Source organism: Gossypium arboreum, chromosome 10, assembly GCF_025698485.1.
Source record: "Gossypium arboreum isolate Shixiya-1 chromosome 10, ASM2569848v2, whole genome shotgun sequence".
In the NCBI taxonomy this organism is placed as follows: Eukaryota; Viridiplantae; Streptophyta; class Magnoliopsida; order Malvales; family Malvaceae; genus Gossypium; species Gossypium arboreum.
Window position 1 is genome coordinate 128,134,635 of NC_069079.1, and position 25,430 is coordinate 128,160,064.

Below are 25,430 nucleotides of genomic sequence, written 5' to 3' on the forward strand. Positions count from 1 at the left end.
TGCATTTATTTTAAATTCCAAAAATTAAACTATATTAATCTAACATAATCGAATGATCTGTAGTTCTAGCAGTTTCAAGAAACGTTACTAGCTCCTCTTGAACCTTTTCAAACACTTGCAAAGTTGAGTTTCTATTTGAAGCCATTTTGACTAGTCTATTTGCAACTTGATTTATCTCTCTAGAAATATAATTGATCTCCCATTGCTTCATGGTTTGTAAAATCATATGAACCATTCTAATTAAGGTTGAAGTTAATTCAGTCAGATTAATATCTCGAAGAGTTCCAAGATAACCCTTGAAAGATAAAGAGATTCTTATTTTTTCATATGCGTCAAGTGAGTAAACTGAAAAGAGAACTCCCACATTAGACAACCATGTTGAAGAAGACAAATTAGTTTCCATCTACTCAGACGTTACTAGAAAAAAAAAAACCTGTTATGTATATTAATAGGTACCACGTTTAGCCATACTTCTTTAGCAATTGAATAGCCCTAAGGACATGGATTAAATCATCAGCCCCATGTTGACACACCGAACAAGAGCTATTTTGCCCGATGCCTCTCAATACCTTTTCCACATTAGTTAGAAAGCGTTGCTTGAACACAAGTCATAAGAAAAGCCGAACACGTCGAGGTCCCTGAAGCTTCATAGAAAAAGAACCTGTTGAGGTGCCACTCCCATACCCGAAACAGGTGTAAGTTCCACGACCAAAGATTTCAAAATATCCCCTTCCTCAAAAGCAAATTCATCATCTTCCTCAAAGGTTGTAGAAACTTTCTTTTGCCCCTGGTCATTAGGATTTCTCCCAATCAGTTTATCCTTTTAGGATAACGGTGGGTCTTGATCCAAATCTACCGCCATTATCATGTCCGCATCTACATCATCAGTCTTACACCCTTCATCGTTCCCATCTTTGTTGAGAGAAATTGTCGGAAACGCCATTATTACAGGATCAATAGTTTCCGAGTTATTTTTTTTAATTATGTTTTTATGTCACTACCACTTCCAAACCTAGTCAAAGCACTTTAATCTCAATACTTCAGAGCAAGTGAATTTCTCAAAGAGAAAAGGGCTCGACAATCCCAACAAGCTTTTATTATTTAATTACCTACTTTTTGTTTCTTATCTAAATTATTTATGATGCAATTAATATTTTGCATTAAATATAATGGAGATAATTATCAAATTATACATAGATTTTGGTTCAATGTGCAATTTGATATATTAACTTTGATTTGGTATAATTATACACATGAAACTTTGATTATAGTTCAAATATATACATGAAATTTTAATTTTCATTCAATTATATACATTTAAAGGAATTGATACATGCATTTATTTTCAAATTTGATTAATATAATTATTTGTGTATGCAATATATCAACATAAAATGATGCTAATTCGATAATATTATTAGTACTTTGTGAACATTGAATTTATCCCTTTAACCTAACAAAATTATATATTCCAGTTACGTTCTATCCTATGTAAATTATAAATAGGTTTGATTTCAATTTTTTTTATAGTTTTAAGCCTTATCATACTTTATATTAATATATTCTGATTATCAATCCTATTATACTTTTTATAATAGTTATAATTATTGTCTATAATTTTAATTATAACATTAGAATGTATTTGAAAAATACATTGGTTATTGCATTGAGGATGTGTTTGATATGATGAAAAGAAGAAGATGAAATTGAAAAGTTATTTTAAAAGATCATAAATGAATAATAATTTTTAATATTAAAGTGTAATTTTATCATTATATTAATTTGTTATTTTATTAAAATTGAAGGAACTGTATAATTGATTTATCATCGGGTCAAGGCTATTGCCTCGCCCTAAGTATTGTTTTTAAATTAAAAGAAAAATAAGAATGAACTTAAATACATTTGAAAAAGAGAAAAAAATTATTTGAGTTTAGTTCATTGTTCAATTTTTTTTAAAATCTGTTTTTGTATATAGGTTGATTCAATTAGTATGTTTGAGTTTTTTTTTTTTAACAATAATCTTATTATAGATTTTGATCATATATATACTCTTTTTGATATAGTGCTTAGAATTATCCATAGCTCTTCCTCAACTCATAAATAAGAGGATAATGCATTTTAGCGCACTCGAATCCACGTCCTCCTGCATTGGAGTAACAATGTCCATACTAATTGAGCTAAAACTCATTCAACTATTATTTGTAATTTAAGTATTAAAAATGAAAAAGAAATATTCTTTTATTAATATTATTATATTTTAAAATCTACTTTTAAACCACAAGTTGAGAATATTTTGATACCCACTACCCTTTTATAAAGCTTCTTTCTTTTTACTTTTTTTTTCCCCTCTTCTTTTTCTCCTTTACTTTAGCATTTTCTAAAAGAAAGAAATGTCTAGTTTTAAGGCACAAAGAAAGTAAACTTCACTTAAAAATAATTTATAATCCTTTTTTCGAAGTCTCTTAGCTTAAGAAAAAGCCCTTTTTTTCAAAGCCATTTCTTCTCTTTTTTTATACTTTAAAAAGAAACCCTTTTTCCAAAGTCATTTCTTCTTCTTTACCCTTTAAAAAAAATCCCCTTTTTTCAAAGCCATGTTTTGCTTATTGGCCAATATAAATTTCAAAGAAAAGTAATTTAATGCTTAATATTACAAACAATTATTTTTACCGATTAGTAGTTAGATGTAATGGTAAGACACATTGCATTCGTGAAAGAATTTAAATTTAAACCTTAAAAACAATATTATTGAGAAATACATCTGTAAACCTCGAACATAAATAATCAACATAAAAAAAAGAGTAATGATGTTCACGAGCACTTTTGCCACTAGATATGCCTTTAGCTTTTATGACTTTGACCTAAATTTAAGAAATTTTATAAATATATTTTATCATATGATGCCTCACCTTTTTGTCAAACGCCATCTTTGATTTTCAAAGCATTTGAAATTTTATCATAGAAGAAGTCCTTTTATTGATTTTGAGATTATTTTTTTTGTTCATTTTAAATTTTTATATTGTTTTCGTTAATGCCATGTTTGGATAGCTCAAAGTGTTAGCTTGCTTAAGTTTATGGTAAAATTTAAATTTATTAACAAATTAATTTTTGTTTTAATTGGCATAATTAAATTGACTTAGCATCCATGGATCAAATCGATTAAACAAGCTTGAATTGAATTTTGATATTTAGTTAAAATTTTAGATATTATAATTATATTTTAAAAATATATATATACATTAAAAGTTGATTAAATCGATAAATTCAGTTATAAAATTTTATAATCAATCCACATAAATTATCTTAACCAATTTAATCATTACAATTGACTTGCTTGAATCTATTTGATTAAAAACTATTGATTAAATTAATTAAATTGATTTGAATAGATTTTTACTTGACTATTAAAACAAATGATAAAATGAGAATAAAATAAATATATTATTTCACAATAAACTATAATTTTTTAACACTTAAAAGTGATAGGCTAGCTATTTTAAAACAAAAAGAAAATTGCAATATTTAATTCATGAGGAGGCATGAAATTTGATGCTTAATAAAATGACAGATTACCATATGACATAATCATATAAACATAATTGTCAAAAATTTGTTTCACCAAACAAGATAATTTATGTTTCTTATGGCAAAAAGTTAGAAAAGAAAATAAAAAAGGGATGGGTCAAGAAAGGGATGTATCAAAATTGGAATTTCTTGTCTGCCAAGTTCCAACCAATATTAAATGCCAATTTGATGCTTTCATCCTTACAAATTCATGAAGAAGAAGGGAGTTTAGATGGGCGGTGTGTTTACTTGTAATTAGTGTAAAAGCAATTGTGGCGATAAAATTAGATATTATAGGAATATAGTAACGTAAGGCAAAAAGTAAACTAAATACATTGCATTGCACCTTACAACCTATCCAAATTCACCTTAAAGCTATAATTATGGCATCACATATTAATAAAAAAATAAAGACACGTACAATTTCTCTTTGGGTAAAGAAATCTACATATTTTAATTTTTATCATGTTTAAAAGGGATTAAAAGAATTTTAATTGATAATCAAAATTTCATAAAAATTTTAATTGATTTCGATTAAGTTAAATTCAAAATTGATTAATTAATTAAATTAATTTAATTCAGTCAATTAATTCGATTTTACTATGCATACAGTTAATCATATGTAAATTCTTAGTCGAGATTTTGTTCAGATTTAAATAACACTAAGAGTATATTCTGTTTAGATTTATTCTAGCTTAAGTCTGAATATGTTTCGATTATTGATCTAATTGTATTTATAATGGTTTTAGACTACTTGCAATTGTAATTCGATTGGATCAATTTGTTTTTGGGTACAATTAGAGCTTACATTATATTTAGGGGAGGAGATATTAATAGTAGAATTCAAACCTTGAATCTCGATATATCAATACAAAACTTTAACCACTTGCTCGTTTGGGTAGTATGCTATTATTTAATAAATAAATATTTTTAATTAAATGTAATTATAATATATAAAATTAATATAAAAACATATATTTTAAAAATCAAATGAATAGTAATTTGTCTCAATAATTTAATTCACGATCACGCGAAGGATTTTTAAATTCGGATCGACAATTTAGTCCTCTAGGATTTTTTACTAAATTAAATGAAAATAATTAATTTATTTTTCTAACTTTTTTTACAATTAAAAATAAATCCTATCTATCTATTTTAAAATTGGCTTAATGGTAAATTAGGTCACTAGTGTTTATATGTTTTGCCAAAATGATCATAATTGTATTTCTAATAAATTTGGCGAAAGTACCATTAAAAATTAACGAGGATGACGTGGAATGTTTTTAATGAGATGTAAATTATTATTTAGGTAACCCAATAATATAATTATATGTGAACAATAAAAAATAAATAAATCATACATGAAATTAAAAAATAATTCTTAATTTAAAGAAAATAAACGTAATTTTCTCATAAAATGATTCAAAATGAATGTATACACTTGTTTACTGAGAGGTTTCAAAAACATAATTTAATAAATCAAACCGAAAAATTAAGAGTTAATTTTTAATTTCAAGGATTATTTATTTATTTTATTATTTTCTATATGTAATTATTTTATTGGGTTATTTAAGTAATAAATTACATCTTATTAAAACATTCCATATATGAGATTCCAATATCATCCCGTTAACTTTTTAATGTACTTTTATCAAATTTGTTAAAAAAAAGTAATTTGAAAAAGAATAAAAATTGATGGCAAAAAAGTTAAAAATGCAATTAAAATTATTTTAACAAAACATGAAAACATTGGTGGCGAATTTATTATTAAGCATTTATAATTTGAAAAATAAATCTTTGAAATGAAAGGTTAAATTTTATTTATTTTCTATACATAAATATCTGTATGATTTGAAGATTAATTAGCTATCACTTTCATCAAAAAAGAGAGGAAAAGAAAAGAAAATAAAATAAATATGGAATAGAGATTATATACTAATATTTATACTATTTACTAAGCTTCTTATTAAGTTGATACCACTTTTAATCGAATCATTAGTTTAGTAAGGAAGTTACGAACATATCTTTCTTGTATAATTAAAATAAGTCATATTATTCGAGGGTATTTTAGTCTTTTATTTTAGCAAAAATCAATAAAATATACTTATAGTAGGATATGAACCCACGTTAATTGAATTAATAAACTCTTGAATTTACCACTCAACAAAAACTTTATTTTGATATATTTTATACATTTTATTTTAATATGAAAATTTTATTATCTTCATCAATTTATTAAGCCCCTAATTGAGTTGGTGTCACCTTCAACCTCATCATCAACTTGGTAATAAAATTACGAAAATACCTTTTAAGAATTAAAATAAGTCATATTATTTGAGGGTATTTTAGTCTTTTCATTTTAACAAAAAATCAATAAAATATGCATATTGTGGGATTTAAACCCACACCAATTGGATTAATAAACCTTTAAATTTATTACTCAACTAAAGCTTTATTTTGATGTGCTTTATACGTTTTTATTTTAATATGCAACATTTATTATCTCCTTCAGTTGTATATATTAATAACGTTGTTAATTTTCTCGTGTCACAAGTCAACTTGACATTAACTTACAATTGATGACAACTCTGTGATAAATAATTGTAGTGTATTTAGTATTATTTATATGATGTATTTATGTTATTAATTTTATATGTTATTATGATTAATTGTTTCAAATCATACATTTCATTATTTATTGTACATTATTTTTAAACACATAATTATATTTTAAATCCATAATTTTACAAGCGTAATTTTAATATCATTAAAATCTTTAAAAATAAATATAAATAATTAAAATATTTTTCAATTAATTAAATTAATTAACATGTGGCATCACGAGGAAAGTCAAATTTTCTATAGGAATACTATAAGTTGAATTATAAATTTTTAATAACCAATATATTAACTTAAAATTTCAACTATTTTTGACAACTCAACATTATGGAATGATGACATGTTTTTGTATGACAATTATTTTAAAATTATAAGGAAAAGAAAAGATAATTTGTCTGTTGAACCAAACAATAATTTCAATGCTAGTTAAGACAGAATTATTTAATTTTATTTCATTGTATTATTTTCCAATTTTTTTGGCCAAAGATATGGCCAATTGAGACAGGCCATTGCTAGCTGTTGACTATGAGCACAAGCCAAAAGGTGGAGAAATAATAAATATAATAAATGAGCAAAAAAAGAAAATATTTGTTGGATGTTTTAGATCCGTATATAAATCGGGTTAAACTCGAATATTCCGAAGAAAACTTAATTCATTTTATAATTTTATTAAAGATTATGTTTGGGTTTTTAATTTGTTTGTTCCATGTTTTGTTAGAACAAGAACGAATTTTTTGTTTGGGCTATGGGTTGTTTCGGCTCATGGGTGTTTGACATTGTTTCTTTAGCTTATTAAGGAGTGACATGTTTGATAAAACGACAATTGATTTTTCGCTAAGTTTAAGATTCTTCACCTCTTTTAGTTGATCATATTGAGAAGTTTAAAGAAAAGACAATGTTTATTCTTATCTCTTGAAAGAGTTTGGAATAATTGGAATACTAATTTATGAATACTTTTATTTGATAAATACTCGTGATAATTAATGGGATAATTTAAGCTTTTAAATAGGAATTTAAAATTTATCATTCACGATTGTTGAATAAAATCATTCATTGGGCGAGGCTTGCAGATGTAGCGTGTCTGGACTGCGTTAACAAATATCGTCTGTTAATTCTCTATTTATTTTGCTCCTTGCATTACTTTACATTTAACATTTCTGTTTGTTTCTGATCTAGCAACAATTGAAACGAAACTGTTTTCTAAGTGTAGACTTTTTTAATTATTATCTGTTTATTAATGCTTGTGGATTAAAAATATACCGTTTGAGTATTAATTTGGTTGGCATTGTTGTTGTTATAATATATAGCAGGATGTGAATTTGAGCGCAGTTAAATGCGTATTATCCTCTAATTTAAGGGTTAGGAAGGGATTATTAATAGTTTAGACATTGTATAAAAAACTTTAATTTGATTGTCAGATTAGTTTAAAATTTAATTTTAAAGTTTAACTTAAAAAAAGTGAAAATTGAGAATTTAAAATTGTTTATGAGTTAGGCTTGGTTAGATCAAGACTAGATTTATGTACGATATTAATACAATTTATGCTTACCTAGGTTTAGGGATTGCAATTCAAATCGCAGATTCAAATATTCACAGACATCCAATCTGAAATTTGTGGATTCAAATAATATTCAGATTCAAATATTAAAATTACTATCCACTGTGGGTTCAGAGCGAATGTGGATAGATTCCCTTGGGTGTCCATTATCCGAATATGCATAACTAGTTTCAATATATTTAAAATTTTGCTACCAACAAGGTTTGAACACATGACATTTGATAATTAAAACTATGCTTTAACTATCAAGGCTAGTGTTTAACTTTAATTATAACAATAAATTACTTTTTTGTGTAAGGATAGATTGGATTTAAGTCAATAGGTGATCCGGAAGATTGTTGATTAAAATCAATAACTAGGTAAGGTTCACATACGTAAGACCGTTGTATCTGGACTATGTTAGCAAAATTCGTGTGTTAATTCTCTCTTTATTTTGCTCTTTGCATTACTTTGCATTTAACATATTTGTTCGTTCTAATTTGACAACAATTGGAACGAAACTGTTTTTCAAGTGCAAACTAAAAATGTTTTTTAATTATTATCCTTTTATTAATGCTTGAGGATTAAAAATATACTGATTGAGTCTTAAATTAGTTGGCATGGTTGCTGTTATCATGTTTAAACACTTGACGTTTAATAATTAAAACAATGCTTTAACCATGAAGACTAACCTTCAACTTTAACTATAATTTACACAAAATAATAATAATTAAATATTTTAATTAATAATAAAATTAAATATAGTAATAAATAATAAATATGATAAGTTTAAATATGCTTAAGAAGTTATGAGAAAATATATCTTATTTAACCTTTTATTCTCTTAAATCTTATTCTTTTGTATTCGTAAACCTAATCGAACAATGAGATGGAATGATAAAATTTCTAAATTTGTAATTATCCCTTTTATTATTTGATCAACTCAATTAGTTAAATTATTGCAAACAAAAATTAACTAATATTTATATAATTAAAATAAATATTATAATATGAATTTATATTGTAATGTGTCATACATAATTATTGTAAGTACATATTATATTATAAAAATAGCATATATACACTTTTAAGGCCATATAATATACCAATTGTTATATAAGTAAATTGTGAATGTATAATAATTATTATAACATTATGATATTACAATGTGTATTATTCTATTCATGATGTGCAACCTAAACCTTAAACATGTAACTAATTTTATGGTATACTATAATATATACATTTTGTATTATATTATTAAGGTATATTAGTTATGTATTACATATCAAATTTCATTTGGCATGTTGGCTGGAAATGACAACCCATATGCCAAATTCTACTAGATTGGTGATGGGTGTCGAATCCACTAAAAATTATATTCCTACACCCTAATAGTAAATAAATAGCAATATAAGTTGTGTGCTAGGCAACTGTTATGCTCACGATGTGTGACGATCTGTGCAAAAAATAAAAAGGAGAATTTAAATTTGAAAAAAGTAAAAATAATATTGATAATTGAAATTGGAATAATAGTAAACGCAAATAGAAACAAAATTAAATTGAATAGACTGATGTGATGATATTTTAGCTTCAAGCTCGATTTTTGGCTCCAGTTTTGAACTGATCCTTGATAATAAATTTTTTCCTTCAACCGATAAGTCAATTATAGTGTTCAAGCACGCCTCAAAACCACCAACCCTTCCGTGTGTAAATTAATTATAGAAATGCCCAACAATTAACCCTTACCGGATGAATAATCACAAAACACGTTTCCACGATTTAACTCTTTGGTACCCTTGCGAATTAGAAATGCTCAACTCGAACCAACAGCCTTAACTGCGTGGATCAATTAAATCCAATTGCTATTTCCCTTGACGAATCCAACCAACCACTTAATTGGGCATGCTAATGTGTTCTTAATAAACAGAATACAACATATGGTTGTATCATTTCTTCCAACCATACATTTATCAACATCGAATTAACGAGCTCTTTTTGACTTGGTGCCAATACAACTTTGTGAGAAGATAATGTCTATCTCCTATACTAGAGAAACAATAAATACAAAAATTAAAGTTTTTAAGTGCGATTTCGGATCTCACGACTCCCTCCTAAATTATCTATAGACCTAAAGCTAAATGAGAATTTAACAACTTGTGAAAATAAATATATTATATTGCGCAGGCAAAAAGAAACGGAACGGCAATTCAAATTGTAATTGAAATTCCGTTCAAAAGCACACGGGCTCTTCCCCTCTCCTACGCATATATATATATATTAGTATATATAAAAATATAAAACTCTAATCCTATAATCTAATCTAGTATTTAAGACTTATTTAAAAATATTAAAAGATAAAATAGTAAAATTTAAAATATTATTTTTACAAATAAATCTTAAAATAGATATTTATCTATCAATTTAGTTCTTTGGCCCAAAACTTTTACAACAGCTCACACCTTTGACTCTTTTTAGCTTTTCAAATTTTTCTTTTACACCAAATTAAAAAATCAAATAATAAGCGTCAAATTAATGACATCTCATTCAAGTATTTATCAAAATTAAGCGCAATTAATGATGAAAGTTGGGCGTATTATCAATTGGCAAAAGAGATTTCTCGAGAATCCCCTTCACAGCTTCACTAATAAAGAAGATAAGAAAAGTGAAACAAACGAGGAAGAATGACTTATTTGAAATTAAGATTGGGGAGTAAAAGAAATTCTTCTTTGTAAGAGTAAGTCTAATTGATTTAGTTACATATTTAAAGTTCAGGTTGCAATGCACTTTGTAATATCATAATGTTATAATAATTATTTTACATTCATAATTTAATTATATTCCAATTAATATATCATATGTCCTTAAACATGTATTTATACAATTTTATATAATATAATATGTACTAAATATAATTATGTCACATTACAAAATAAATTCATATCATAATATTTATTTTAATTATATGAATATTAATTATTTTTTCTTTAAAAAATTAACTAATTGAATTGATTAAATAATAAAAGGGATAATAATGATCTAGAACAAAGTTCGATGACTCCATCTTGTTGTTCAATTGAGTTTACTTAATACAAAATAATAAGATATAAGAGAATCTACATGAGATTTAAGAGAATAATATGGTAAATAAAATATATTCTTTTGATAAAAATTAAACATATTTAAATGTATTATTAATTATTATGTTTAATTTCAAAAATTATTTTATTAATATTTATACATTATTCATTAGTTTGTGTAATTTTTTTTAGGTGAAAAGGAAAAGACAAGTTACATCAACTCAATTGCTTAAAAGCACAGCACACTTTATCATATTGTAAGACCTCAAGGATTTCATTTGAGGCTACATCAAAAACTTGTAAGCTCGACTTCCACGTTAGGCTAAGTTTGGCCAATCAATTCGTGACTATGTTGTATTCTTTAGGCACATATCTGATTTGCCATTACCCTTTAATGAAGCCTCCTAAGCAAGGTGATACTTGAATCCTTCAACCACCACATCAAGATTATCGGTCTGAATTGTTGCTCGTTTATATCCTTTATTAAGCATAACAAGGAGCCTATCCAGGATGTCCCGTAATTCAGCCTCAAAAGGTGAACATTTGCCCAAGTACCGATTAAATCCCAGAATCCAATTTCCAAGTTGATCCCACAGTATACCTCCAGCAGAAGCGTTCCCCATATCTCTTGCAATTACGCCATCCGTGAATAAGTTAACTCACGTACTATTGGCATGAGAATTATGACTTGGACTCAGAGTATTGCTCTTGTATCCATTATGATGAAATTCGAATTACTGAGCCCAACTAAGTAGACTTTAACAACTTCTATTGCTGACCATGTAACATTTGAAAGATAAAAAGATTTCTATTCTTCCAGATGCGCAAGACTATTAATCCAAAAAGGGATGATCAAGAAACTACACTGTCCTGCAATCTCAAATGACAACATAGATTAGAAGATAACCAAACTTGAAAATTATCAGAAAAGAACCTTTCTTGAAGCTCTGTTGGAATCACATGCAACCACACTTGCACTTTGACCCTCAAAAATTTAAAATTTTCAATTCAATCCTTTTAAAATAAATAAATAAATAATATATAGTAAAATTACACTTTATCTCCCTAAAATAAAAAAAATGTTTAGCTCCTTCAAAATAATGACTTATAAATTAATACGTACTAAACTTATATTTTGATTTATGAAAAAGTTATAATTAAATTTCGTCCCATACTAAAAAAATTTCTAGATTTGGCATTGGAAGAACTTGATTGATATGACATCAATAGTTTATGAATATAATTAGAACATTTTAAAATTTAAAAATCAATTCAAAATGGAAATTATAATTTGGGGATTAGTGTTGCAATTAACTCTTAAACTTGTAGTGCAACCTACACTTTGGACTATCCCAAGCTTCCATGCGTAGAAGAATAAAGAGAAACGCGCGCAATAGACGTACGAAGATATATGAGAATGACCAACTCTCGTCGTCTTCAATCTTCTTCCGTTAATGGTTAAATTAATATTTTTGTGTAAACAAAATTTTGAGCTTAAACAGATAAATTGTAACTTGACTCTTTGAACATGTTTAATTGCCATTTAACATATATAGAACATGTAGAAGGTGATTACAATTTACAACAACAAAATAAAATTCTTAATATGAAATTTATTCCAATGGAACAATCAACAACATTAACCACAAATATAAACTTAATTAACATCAATCATCCTTACAAGTTATTCAACAATTCCACAAATAAAAAAATCCAAAACAAAAAAAATTCAATAATTTACAACCCAAAAAACACAATTAATTAAAGTTATTCCTATAAATTAACAAAAAAAAATATTTTTTTCTTTCATTGAAGAAAAGGTTTAAATGTGCTCACCACCTTCTTAACTTTATCAACGAGAGAAGTGCATGAAACTGTTCCGTCATTCCCGGCCAATACTCTGTATTTATCTTTCCTTGTAAAATTTGTGCATTCAAACCCTAACGTAGCGGCCAAGATTCTTTGCACGTAATTAGCGACGTCATGCGGGCTTTTACCTGACGAACATGTAGCTTCCGCTGGCAACTGGTTCAAGAATGTCACTTCGTAGACAGGTCTAGGGTTCATGAAGAAAAAGATCGGGTCCAAAGCTTTCCACCCGCCGGCTGTGGTTGCGTGGAAAAACCCTACCCTATAGTTCATGGCGACCGGGACTATTCGGTCCGTTAATTCGGCAAATAGGCCACTGAACCTTAATAGAAAGGGTTCTCTGCATGTTGTACCTTCTGGGCAAACTACTAAGTCACCTTTGGATAGTTCTTGTTTGATTTTTTGGGCATCGACTTCTCTGATTCTTGTTAATCTTACCGTCGGTATAGGTGATAGGATTTCAGATAATCTCGATATGGAATATGTGACTGCTGGGATTTTTCTCATGAGGACAGTGGATAAGACCACAGGGTCCATTAAAGTCCTATGAGTGCAAACGAATAGGACGCCGGAGTTGCTACCAGAGATGGGTGACGGTGGTTTGCCTTTGACGATGATTTTGCCACCAAATAAAGGGGTCACATAGGGGATGATTCGCATCGGAAGCATTACACCGATAGTAATTCGAATCGTTGCTAGTACTATGCCCAATGGCATCCATGAGAGGATTAATAGAGCGGTCAAAGGTGTTGGCCGCATCACGAGACGACCGTCATGAAAGATTACGGGTAGTGGACGAAGGAGTTTGTGGTCGTGGCAATTTTCGACGGTGATAAATGGTGGGTGCATTTGTTCCTGCATGTCAATAATCTAGTGGTTAGGATCAAATTATTTAAAAAATATAAAATGCAATGGATTTAAACACATTGCATGAATTTCTTACTTTGCATATAGAGAAGAATTGAAAACTTGACGTAGCTCTTCTAAGTCCTAAACTAGGCTCATCGTCTACGAACAACTTGGCGACTTTACTCGAGATAAAACCAATATCACCATCAACTAAACCTGTAGCAAATCCAAATCGGTTCACCACAAGTTCACTTCCAACAACCTCATCGGCTCGTAAATGCTCTTTCACGAACCTTTCCACCATAATCCTAGGCATTTTTGTCACCACAACTCTTTTATCATACCTACTAAACACTCTCCAAGCCTCCATATCAATATCATCCATAAAAAACTTAGGCAAAACAGCTCTAGACACAGATTCAATCTCCAACACCCGAAGCCCCGCCGTTGCAACAAAGACCATCAACTTCAACCCCGCATCACCCATGCCCAACGCATCGAGAAACCGAATCACCGGCCAACATAACAGCAACAAAGCGAACCGGATTAAACCCGAGGCTTCGAATGCAACCAACATGAAGTAGGAGAAAGGGTCCGAGTCTTTCAAAAGAATCCCTTCAAACTCAGAAACAATTGAGTTCTCCATAACCATCTTTTGCATACAAAATATCAAAACAAAAACTTGGGTTTTATTTATTTTTTTCCCCTTGATTGAGAGAAAATGAAAGGGATTGTGAGAATTTAAGGCTACAGAGTTATGGTTTGGATTGACTATTCTCTAATGCAAGAACAAGGCAGTTTATCAGTTTCACAACTACTCTCTCTTATATATATATATATATATATGCGCAAAGAATAAAGGATTATACGCCACGTTAATATACGAATATTGATTACTTAACTTCACCAACTTGGGTCAAAATTTAATGACGAAAAAGCTTGTATTGAAGCTTAAATTAATGGAGACTGCGGCCATCGGTTTAACTTTAATTAGGTTACTAACTTGGGTTACTTGAGGGTTTTTTATTTGATATAATAATGTGAAAAAGAAAGTATGGGTATTATTTATTATATATATACATATATACATATGTATGGACGGATGGTCACTACGTATTGTTTGCATGAGAAGGAACCAAGCAATTTCTTTCTCCATTGAATGGTTTTTGGTGTCTACTCCATTTTGGGGGTATTGTCACCCTCCACTATTGCCGCACGCCATTTATCTTTTTCTCTTTTTCGTCAATAAAGTATTAAATTCAGGTTCATAATACTGGTTTGATTTATTAATTTGGTAGATTTTGAGCTAACAGTTTAAAATCGATAAAAATTCAAAACTAAAATAAAAATTTAACAGTTGAATTGGGCTTATAATTTTTAAAAATTATATTTTTAATTTTTTAAAAATTTCATTAATTAATTAATTATTATTAAATTAACGAGTGAATTGTTCAATTCAATTATAATATAAATTAATAATCTGATCAATTTAATTATCAACTAAATTATTAAAATATTAATTAAAGTTTTCACATATTAGATATATTGACACCCACTCGGTGGGTGAAAAATTATATTTGCATTAATGAAAAGTATTATAGTTTTAGTTAGTTTTTTCTAAGTTGATAGTTTTTAAAGTAGTGGATTTGAAGGGATAGATTTTGTATGTAATTATTTCTTGGTTTACTATTTTAAAATTTCAATTTTAGTTTTTATATTTTAATTTTAAGATAGTGAGTCATTATATTTTTTATTTAAAGATCTCCACCGTGTTAATTCCACCACTAAAATTGGTGATGTAGTTAGTTTTGTTGAAGCGGTTAACCGTTTAGTTAATCGAATCGAACTAGTATTAACTGAATTAGTTGAACTTTTTAATCCTTTAACTGTTAATCGAACCGAATTTTTTTTAACAAATTAACCGAACTGAAATATTTCAGTTAACTTGGTTGGTTAACCGAATTAACCAAAATTTTTATTTTTTTTGTTAAAATAAGTATAAAACATATAAAAATAAATAAATTGATAATGGTCATTTGACTGAAATAACCAAATTAACCGAATTAAGACTACATATAATCTGTATTATTAATTATTAAGTTCGATTAATTTGGTTAATTATCCGATTTCGAACTAAATTAACTGGTAATCAAATTTCCAAAAAAATCATTAGTCGACCTTTGACCGAATTAGATCGGTTAATCAACTTATTAACCAAATTAGATCGGTTCGGTTGGTTAATTCGATTTTAATCAAAATTTGAACGCCCTTAGATGTGGCTATCTAATCCCTTTGAGAAACATATTTGGTGGGTCAGATCGGATTGGATCATACCTATCTAATCCCTTGGAGAGAGCATATTGGATTAGATTAGAACATTGAATTCTTAGCTGCCAAGAGTCTTTGTTTACATTGTTTGTTATTATATTGTCTTCAGCAAGTTAATTTGTTGTATAATAGGGATTGGTATAAATCTTGATTATGTTAACCAATCTTGAAAAGTTTTATACAATTGAGATACTTGTATAGGTTTATTTATGGAATATAAAGATCATTTAATTTGCTCAAGTAAGGCACATTATTTGTGTGAGTGCGTTTGATTGTAAAACTGGTGTGTTGTGGTTTTACAAGCTAAGTTCACAGGGGTAATTTTAGTGGGGAGAGTCTTGGTCTTAAAAGATACAAAAGTGAGGAAATTGTCACTAGAGTGTGATAGATTTAGGATAAGTTGTTGTAAGTGTTAAAGATAGTAGATATTTCTCTCCGAACTAAGCTTCACAAATATAGGAAAACAAAACTGTGTAAACAAACTTTGTTGTCCCTTGTTTTATTCTGTGCTATCTTAGTGCTCGGAGAAGTACCAACTTCTGTAAACACTTTTGCTTAAACTTGTTACGTAGCAATTACTTTCAAATTAACATATTATTATTAAATATGCTATTTGCAAATTTAGATATTACAAATTCAAATATTATACTCATTATTGAGAGTGAAAACAAATTTTAACTCTTGAATATATATTATTTCAATTCATAATACTAATATAGATTCAAATTTTTTATTTACTATTCAATTAAGTTTACTTTCGATCATTGTTCATTGAAATGAAGTAAACTTCGTAATTAATTATTTATCTCTTTAAAAAGTACTTGCGGCAAAAGTATTAATCACTAAAACTAGCGAAACTAGCGATAGATACCCTGTTTCGGGAAAAAAAATAAAGGATTGTTTAACTTATTAAATTAAAAATTTTAAATTAATTAAATTTCAATGGATAATGTTGTTTACCCATTATGCCTCCAAGTCCTTAACCCATTAGCCTACCATTGGTCAAATCTTTTTTGAGAAACCCAACAGTTAGAGAACCTAAACGGTAGGGACCCACTTTCTATGTCTAGCTATGCCAATCTCCTTTTAATATGTCTAATCCTATCTTAATCACGTCTTAATTGTATATTAGGTTTGAATTATTTTGAGTAATTTCTAAGTATAAATATTTTGCTTCGAGTTAATTTAAAATTGAGTTTTGATTATTTAAATTTATTAATTAAAATTTTAGATCAAACCATTATGAGTTTTATTTGTTCGAATAATTTATAATTAAAATTGAATCTAATTAGATTCAAATTAATTAAACTAAGTTTTTTTAATCAAAATTGATTTGATTATTGTACTTCCATCATATATATCCCTTTTCTATATATAACCAAAAAATAAATTGATATAAATAACATAATTCCAGCATCAACATGTTTTCATTCTAACACATCCACATGTCTTTGTCAGTGTTATTGGCAGTCAAAATGTTTGGTGGGATGTTCTCTAACTTCTTTTAATAAATCCAATTAATTGTATTTGTTAGTTATTACAATGATATCTTCTTATAAATATAAAATAAAAATAAATATAAATATAAAATTCCAACATCAACATATCCCTATCTATGGTCTTTATAGTTACTATAAGTTAGGGTTTGTTTCAACTCTTGGCCCAACCAATATTAATGGGTTAATCTATAGTTTGTCTTTCTCATAATATTCTTTTTATATTTTATATTGACTTCTTGTTATGATGTATTTTAATTAAGGATGGGTATTTAGTATATTAGTAGTACATTTTTATTTTACAAATAATTTTAAAATATTTATTTTAATATTTTACTATACATTTATAGAATACTGTCAATCCTTAACTTTATTTGTGGGATTTAAAACTCATTAATAATGTACCAAATATTTTCTCTTAAAAAAATACAAAAGGGTTATATTGAATATTTGATAGCTTAGTTTGAGTATTGAAGAAGAAATGGAATTTTTAATACACAAAAGTTCATACATCTCCCCATATATATACAGAATGACAAATTTATACTTAGTCTCATTAAAAAATATAAAATTTTAATTTAATACAATGGTAAAATTTATAATCTAATTCAATCTCGTTTAAAGTATTAAAATTTAAGTTAATACATTAATAAATTTACAATTTTATCTCTAAAAATTATAATTCAATTTTGACTCTCCAAAAATCTTTTGGCTTCCCTATATATATTTGTATGTATATAATTATTTCACACTTCAAGTTTTAAGCACATTAATCTATAAATAATAAGATTTTATGGATTATTATTTGATATTGATATACCTATATGATGATTTTAGTGGGATTAAAAAATCACTATATATCTTTTTATATTTAATTTTAAATATAAATTAAAACTACAATTATTCTACTCACTTATGAAATTAAAAATCTCATTGCCACTTTATCAAATAATTATCTATAAAATATTAAGAAGTAAACTTGTTAGAATGGTTTTATAAACAATTACTTATATATATATATGATTACTTTTAAATTTTTTTTTAAAAGATTTTTGTAATAAATTGGCATATTAAAATTTAAATATAATTAATGATAAGGTTAAAGTCTTAAAATTTTAAACATTATAGTTCGAGTCTCATTTATGTAAATCTGGTGAACAAGTTAATTATAATGGTTAATTGTAATGATGCGAAAAAAAAAATCAATGATACCTATTGATGTATATATACTAACTTTGAAAAAAAGAAAAAAATTATTGGATAAAATTAGAATTGCAATTTTCAATTTTATTATTATAAAACTCAAACATCATTATTTGAAGAAAATTGATATAAACCACCATTTTTATTTGCAAAATTAGCTCAGAAGTCACATAAATATGGGTTGAACCACAATTTTCTACTAAGCAAACCTGTACTTTCTTGTTCATCCCTTAAAAGTTAGAAAACTTTAGAAATCTCAATTCCAGTTACTTACTCAATTAGTTTATATAAAGCAGCTGCAAATAAGCTATTTTTGTGGTTATGGGAAGCTTGGAAGAAGAATTGAAAGTAGGTTAGAAAAACTTTGAAATGTTTGGTGTCTCTTAAAGGGAAAAAAATGGCGGTTTATTTGTTCAAGTTTTTAAGGAAAAAATTTCTTGCCTAAGTTTAGGTAAGGTTGGTTAGAAAATTGAAATTAAAGTGAATATATACCATTTGTTTAATTTCTTAATTTTTTTTTGGTAACAAAATAAAAGAAAAATTAATTATGAACTAAGAGTAGTAGCAATAGGATTGGATAACATAAAACATCTATCTAATCGTATTTGATCATCAATCAATAAAGGAACAACATGAAAAATTCAAACACCAATTGAAAAACCTTTCATCAGGTCAGTTAAAATATCATAGGCGCAATTCATCTCTCTTGGTATTTGTTAAATAATCACTCTCCACTCTCGTCTGCACAATTTTTGAATTCGCATCACCAAATATTTGTTTGAATGTCCTCTGATATCACCATGGATATCTTTAATAACTAGAACACAATCAATCTTTGAGAATGAATTATATTTTAGTATAAATTGATTTGTGATGAATAAACATCTTTTTCATTTGCATTATTCATTTATTAGGCTATGGCGTACGTGTATGGCCCATTAAAATAAAAGATTAGTGATTCGAAAGGAAAATGTCATAACATCCCCATAAGAGGGTTACATAGAGTTTGTGTTTTAATTTTCAATTGATACTAACATCGAATTTAACTTTTAAATAATTTAAGATTTTTTATTAAACTTATTTAAAAGTCGAGTATCCAATTAGTTGTTGAAGCTTGAAGGTAAATTCAATATTTGAAAAGATTTAAATAAAATATTAGACCAAAAAATGTGATTGGTAAAAAATTTAAATTTGATTAAAATATGGATTGAATTAGATTTGAATTAGAGGTGGTAAATAGGTGGATTCGGATTGGGCTCAGATCTTTTTGGATTTGGGTTCGGATTCTGCCGAGCAGGTTTTAATAAATTTAAATAAAGTTAAATTTTTTAAGTTATAAATATTTTAATTTCAAATGTAATGATTCATTTTACTTTTGAAGGATAACAGCACAATTTAGATTTGTCTTATAAAAGCATAAATTATATATATTTAATAGAGTTATTTTATATAAAATAATTAAAGATCTTGTTGTGTGTCAAATTTATTATTATATGATATGTATATGAATTGAAGAAAATATATTTTATTGTTTATTATTATATTGACAATTGACTAACTTTTATCTTTCTTAATAAATATATATATTCAGGCCATGCAAGAGGAGTTACAACAATTTGAGAGGCATGAGGTTTGAGAGCTGGTGCCAAGGCCCACTGATTGCAACATAATTGGTACAAAATGGATCTTTAAAAACAAAACAAATGAGTAGGAAAATATCACTTGCAACAAATCCAGACTTGTGTATGTAGCTCAACCTAAAGGTTCGAGGATCCTGCTAACCCAGATCATGTCTACAAACTAAGTAAAGCACTATATGGACTGAAACAAGCTCCTCAAGCTTGGTACGAGAGGCTGTCTCAATACTTGATTGGCCAAGGTTTTCAGAGAGGTTTTGTGGACAAGACACTGTTCATTCAAAGGCATAGAGGGACTACAACCATGACCCAAATTTATGTGGATGACATAATATTTGGTACTACTTCAACTGCTGCTAAGGATTCCTTTGTGAAGATCATGCAAAGTGAGTTCAAACTGAGCATGGTAGGGGAGCTATCATATTTCCTTGGATTACAAATCATGTAATTGGAAGATAAGACATTCTTATCACATTAGAAATATGCAAGGAATCTTGTGAGGAAGCTCGAACTTGAGAACTCTAAGCCAACCAAGACACAAATGTTTGTCAATGAGAAACTGTGTGCGGAGATGTTGAGGGAGTGCCCAGTTCCCTAAACACATTCAAGAGCATGATTGCCAGTCTTCTATATCTCATAGCCAATCGTCCTGATTTGTGCTTTAGTGTTGGTGCTTGTGCCAGATACCAGACCAAACCAAAAGAATCTCAAGTCAAGGCAGCCAAACGAATTATGCTTAGTAGGATACATTGATTCTGATTGGGTTGGGAATATAAATGATCATAAAAGCACATCTAGATTATGTTTTTACTTGGGAAGCAATCTTGTCTCATGGTATAGCAGAAAGCAAGGATCGATATCTCTCAACAGCTTAAGTAGGGTGTCGAAACTGTTTTTTTGAAAAACGGGGATCGACTTTATATTTTGAAAAGAAAACGAAAATTGGGAGTCGCCACCAATTTTTTTTATTTAGGTGTGATCGGATCACTTAGAAATTTGGTCATTTTAATAAAATATTTTGATTTACTAAAACAACGATTTTGATCTACGAAATTTGAAAAAACGGGTTCGGGAGTCGGTTACGTACGAGGAAGGATTAGCACCTCGTAACGCCCCAAATTGGTACCTAATTGATTAATTAATGTCTTGATGTCGAAAGTTGAGAATATTTTAAAATAAATTTTAAAATATGATCTCTTTTATGAATGTTTGGATAACTCGAGGTGGATATTAAGATTCTCTTGTTTCGAAGAAATAAAATATCACATCCAGCACGTAGGACACGACATTTCGAACCTTCGATACCAAAATCATCTCATGATTTACAAAACTCATGCATTGAAATTTTAAAAAGGATATTCGGTTATTCGGTCAAACGATAAATCGAAACCCAACACGTAGGGCACGATTTCTAGAAATTTCCAAACACGAAATATTGTCTTATTTCAAATTTTTATGATCCCTTTTTATGAATGTTCGTTTTACAAAAATATTTGAATAAATCGAAGCGGATGCTAAAGACCTTCTTATCTCGAAGTAATTAAAGGTCACATCCAACACGTTAGGACGCGATATTTTAAATTATCAAGAATAAGCTTGTCTTTTGATTTTTAAAACTCATGCATTTTAACTTTAAAAGGTTATTCGGTTATTTGGGTCAAACGAAAAAAATCGAAACCCAGCACGTTAGGGCACGATCTCTCGAATTTCCCAAACACGAAATATTGCCTTTATAAGAGAATTTTTCTTTTGATGAAATAATAATAAATATGAAATTCCAAACGATGTAGATTTATTCTATTTAGAATGGTAATATGCTAATAAGATTATTATATTAATAAATAATGAGAATATGAATATACTAATAAGAAAACAATGATCACAATGATCACATAATTTTTAACTATTGATATGAACGATCAAATAAGAAATAACTAACATAAGGCAATGACACAAAAATAATAATAACAATAATAAGAATAATGATGATAACAATGATGAAATCTAATTTAATAAATGATTAAAATAAATAAACACAAAGGGCGAAATAAAAAGAAACTAAGAAACAATTGCAAAATATGATGAGGGAAATAATACATGGAACAAATTAAGATAGCCAACATGAAAATGACTTAAAACTGTATATGTGACAACTTAAAATCAATAAAGTATAAAACAATTTAATTTGGAACTATATGGAACCATTTGACATGAAATAATGTAAATTTTAAAAGAATGATTTACGGAAGAAAATTTAAAACGAGTAAAAATATGGTTAAAAATAAATAATATATGAAGAGATTTTAAAACAAGTACAAATTTACAAGAAAGAGTTGGAATTTTACTAAATAAATAGTAGGAAAACAAACAAGTAAATAATTACAAAAAAAAAAAAAAACAGCTTGTAAAACAAATAAAGATGACGATAAGCAAATGAATGAAAGAATAAAGAAATATTAAATAATGCTAAATTAATTAATAATAAAAATAACAATAATAATAAATAATGTTAAATTAATTAATAATAAAATAATAAGTAAAAAACTCAAAAGAAAATATAATCATAATAAAAGCAATAGCCATAATAATAATAGAAATAATAGTAATAATAAAATAATAATGGTATTAGAATAATAAATAAATACAAATAAGAATGTAATAACAATGGTTAATAATATATTAAAATAATCAATTTAACAATAAAACAACAAAAATAATGGAAAGGACTAAATTGAGTGTCAAAACAAGTGTTTGGGGGAAATCTAAAATAAAATGAAAAGGAGAGGACTCAATTGCAATACGCGCACAACGTGGAGGGATAAAAGTAGAAAATATCCCCACCCTTCAAAACGACACTGTTTCAGGTGTTTGTCTACCAAAGGTTCGGGGGTTAAATTGAAATAAAGTAAACAGATTGTGGCAAAATTGAAAAAAATAAAAGGACCGCATTAAAACAGCCTCAAAAGAGGAAGAACCAAGGGCGCAAATAGACCCTTGGTCCAAAAACACGCGGATCATAAGCTTTCTTGGGTCGGGTCATCGGGTCATACGCCAAACGGCGTCGTTTTGGCATGTGGGATCAAGGCCTGAAACGGCGTCATTTTTGAACGTCTATAGAAGTTAATTTTTTTTAAAACAAATTCATTTTTACACCACTTAAAAAAAAGTTTGAGAGCTCCCCTCTGCTCTCTCTCTCTCTCTCTGAATTCCGGTCAGCCGTCCGGCCATCGACACCGTCATGGACCGCCGGTCATCTCCCTTTTTCCGCGTAGAACTCCGATCTGGAGTTGGAATCGCAGAAAAATCGCCGGAAGTTTTCGAAAGGGAAGAAAACCCTTCAGCTTCTATCCCTCCGACGGCAGCGCAACAGGTAAACAACTCCCCTTTTCTATTTTCTATCTTATTTTTTTTGAAAAAAACGCAAAAAGGAAAGAACAAGAATCCTTTTTTAAAACTTTTGAATACTGTTTTTTTTATTGATATTGTCGTGTCATTTTTTTTTACAATGAAGATATTCATGGCTTTATAGCCGAACCATATTACAGCTGTTAATATTTCTTGTTTCTATTCTCGCTGCCTTTGCTACTGTTTAGTACCATTTAGCCAGTGTTTGGCTTTGTTTTCTACTGTCATTGCTTTTGCTTGCCTCTGTTTCTCTTTCTGTTTTTGTTTTGCAGGCGTTGACAGGAGTGATGGGACGGGGCATCTGTCTTGGGCGCTTAACGCGCTGACACCACGTGAGGAGCGGCGCCTAAGGTTTCAAAAACCCTAGGGTTTCATCCGAGGGTGTTAAACATTTTGGGCCATAGTTTGGTCCTCATTTTAGGCTCATGTGTGGGCTTGCAAATTTGGGTATTGGGTCTGTAGCCTGTTCTGTAATTTGGACTTTGTAATAATGAACTGTTGTTTTTTATTTTTATTTTGGTTCTTCTCTGGGCCCGGACAAAAAAGGGTTATTACATAGGGTACATTGCTACTTATAGTTGTTGTGCTCAATTTCTGTGGATGAGGCAGATGATGGAGGACTTTGGGGTTGCATTACCTATTGTCACGACCTATTGTGACAACATTAATGCAATAAACATTTCAAAGAATCTTGTGTAGCATTCAAGAACAAAGCAAATTGATATCAGACACTAATTTATTCAAGAGTTGGTTGAGAATGAGCCTGTTGAGCTAAGGTATGTGTCCGCTAAAGGCCAGTTAACTAATATGTTCACCAAACCCTTAATTTCAAATAGGTTTGAGAGCTTGAGAAGCTCAGTTGGGGTACATCAAGCTTGAAGGGGTTGACCCTTTTGGAAGGCATCCACACGACTATGTTTTATGCCATTTTGGTGTATTTTGCGATAATTATGTTTATATTTATTCGCTGAAATTTTGGAGGCTAATAAAATAATGTTTTTGGCTCCATTTTTTTTTTTTGAAGGTAACATGTATATTTTGGGAAATGACAACTTTACTTGCTATAAATGCCCAATCATATCCTTTGGGATTTTTGCTGTTGATTTTGAATCTCTAAATTCCCTAAAAGCTTGCCATCCTTCTTGTTTCCAAGTTCTTGGCTCTTTCATAAAACCCAAACTCTCTCTATAAGAAATCTCATGTTCTCTGACCATGGCCTGTGTAAAGATCACATCTGTTGGAGAGTATGAAAAGCAACAACAATCACAACAATCAACTGGTGAGGGGACATCCAATCCCTAAGTTCAGAGGGATGATGGTGAAAACAGGGAAATGCTCACTTCCCAAGGCACATCATAACCGGAGGTAACCTAGACAACATCGATACCTCTTGTTTCTTACCTCTCTTCTGAACTTTCTATTCTAGTCACTCCAAGGGGGGAAGAAGTTGTCTCAGTCGATATGGAGATGCAAACCGTCAGACCATCTTAGGTTATCTTGCAAGCAGCGATTAAGATTGATGCCTTGAACAATCCACCAATGCCACTAAAATTAAAAAGATATTTCTATGTAAAAATCTAATTTTTTTTCCTATAAACCCAGGTTTTTTCCTTTTATTAAAAAAATTAATTCTAAAAAATTAAAAAGATAAAATAAGTAGCCAAAATAAAAATTTATCAAAGTTGCATGACTAAAATTTCAATGTCCAAAATGAAAACTTTTGAAAGTTGAGCGACTAACTATATAATTTACCTTATTTGTAAATAGTTAATCCAAATCCGTTTTTAGGCCTGCTATTCTTAATTTAATAATTAATAATTCTATAAGCTTTTTAATTAAAATTTTA

The 25,430-nt window shown here is 28.4% G+C and overlaps 1 protein-coding gene and 1 long non-coding RNA gene across 2 annotated transcripts; one reads left to right on the forward strand and one right to left on the reverse strand.

The window, feature by feature from the left end:
- Positions 1–12,436: 12,436 nt before the first annotated feature.
- Positions 12,437–14,324, reverse strand: LOC108488897 (glycerol-3-phosphate acyltransferase 5-like). Its single transcript, XM_017793174.2, has 2 exons — positions 13,610–14,324; positions 12,437–13,521 (listed from the first exon to the last, which is right to left on the reverse strand). Exons 1-2 carry the CDS (start codon positions 14,174–14,176, stop codon positions 12,604–12,606), a joined length of 1,485 nt encoding a protein of 494 aa, XP_017648663.2. The 5' UTR covers positions 14,177–14,324; the 3' UTR covers positions 12,437–12,603.
- Positions 14,325–23,328: 9,004 nt separating this feature from the next.
- On the forward strand, positions 23,329–25,135 carry LOC108488430 (uncharacterized). Its single transcript, XR_001871756.2, has 2 exons — positions 23,329–23,549; positions 23,857–25,135. It is a non-coding gene; the product is annotated as an uncharacterized LOC108488430 (long non-coding RNA).
- Positions 25,136–25,430: the final 295 nt, after the last annotated feature.

Coding starts and splice junctions, on each gene's coding strand:
- LOC108488897 (XM_017793174.2), bottom strand. CDS start 14,176: ATGCAAAAGATGGTTATGGAGAACTCAATTGTTTCTGAGTTTGAAGGG. Junction 13,522..13,609: donor AATTCTTCTCTATATGCAAA/GTAAGAAATTCA, acceptor ATTGACATGCAG/GAACAAATGCACCCACCATT.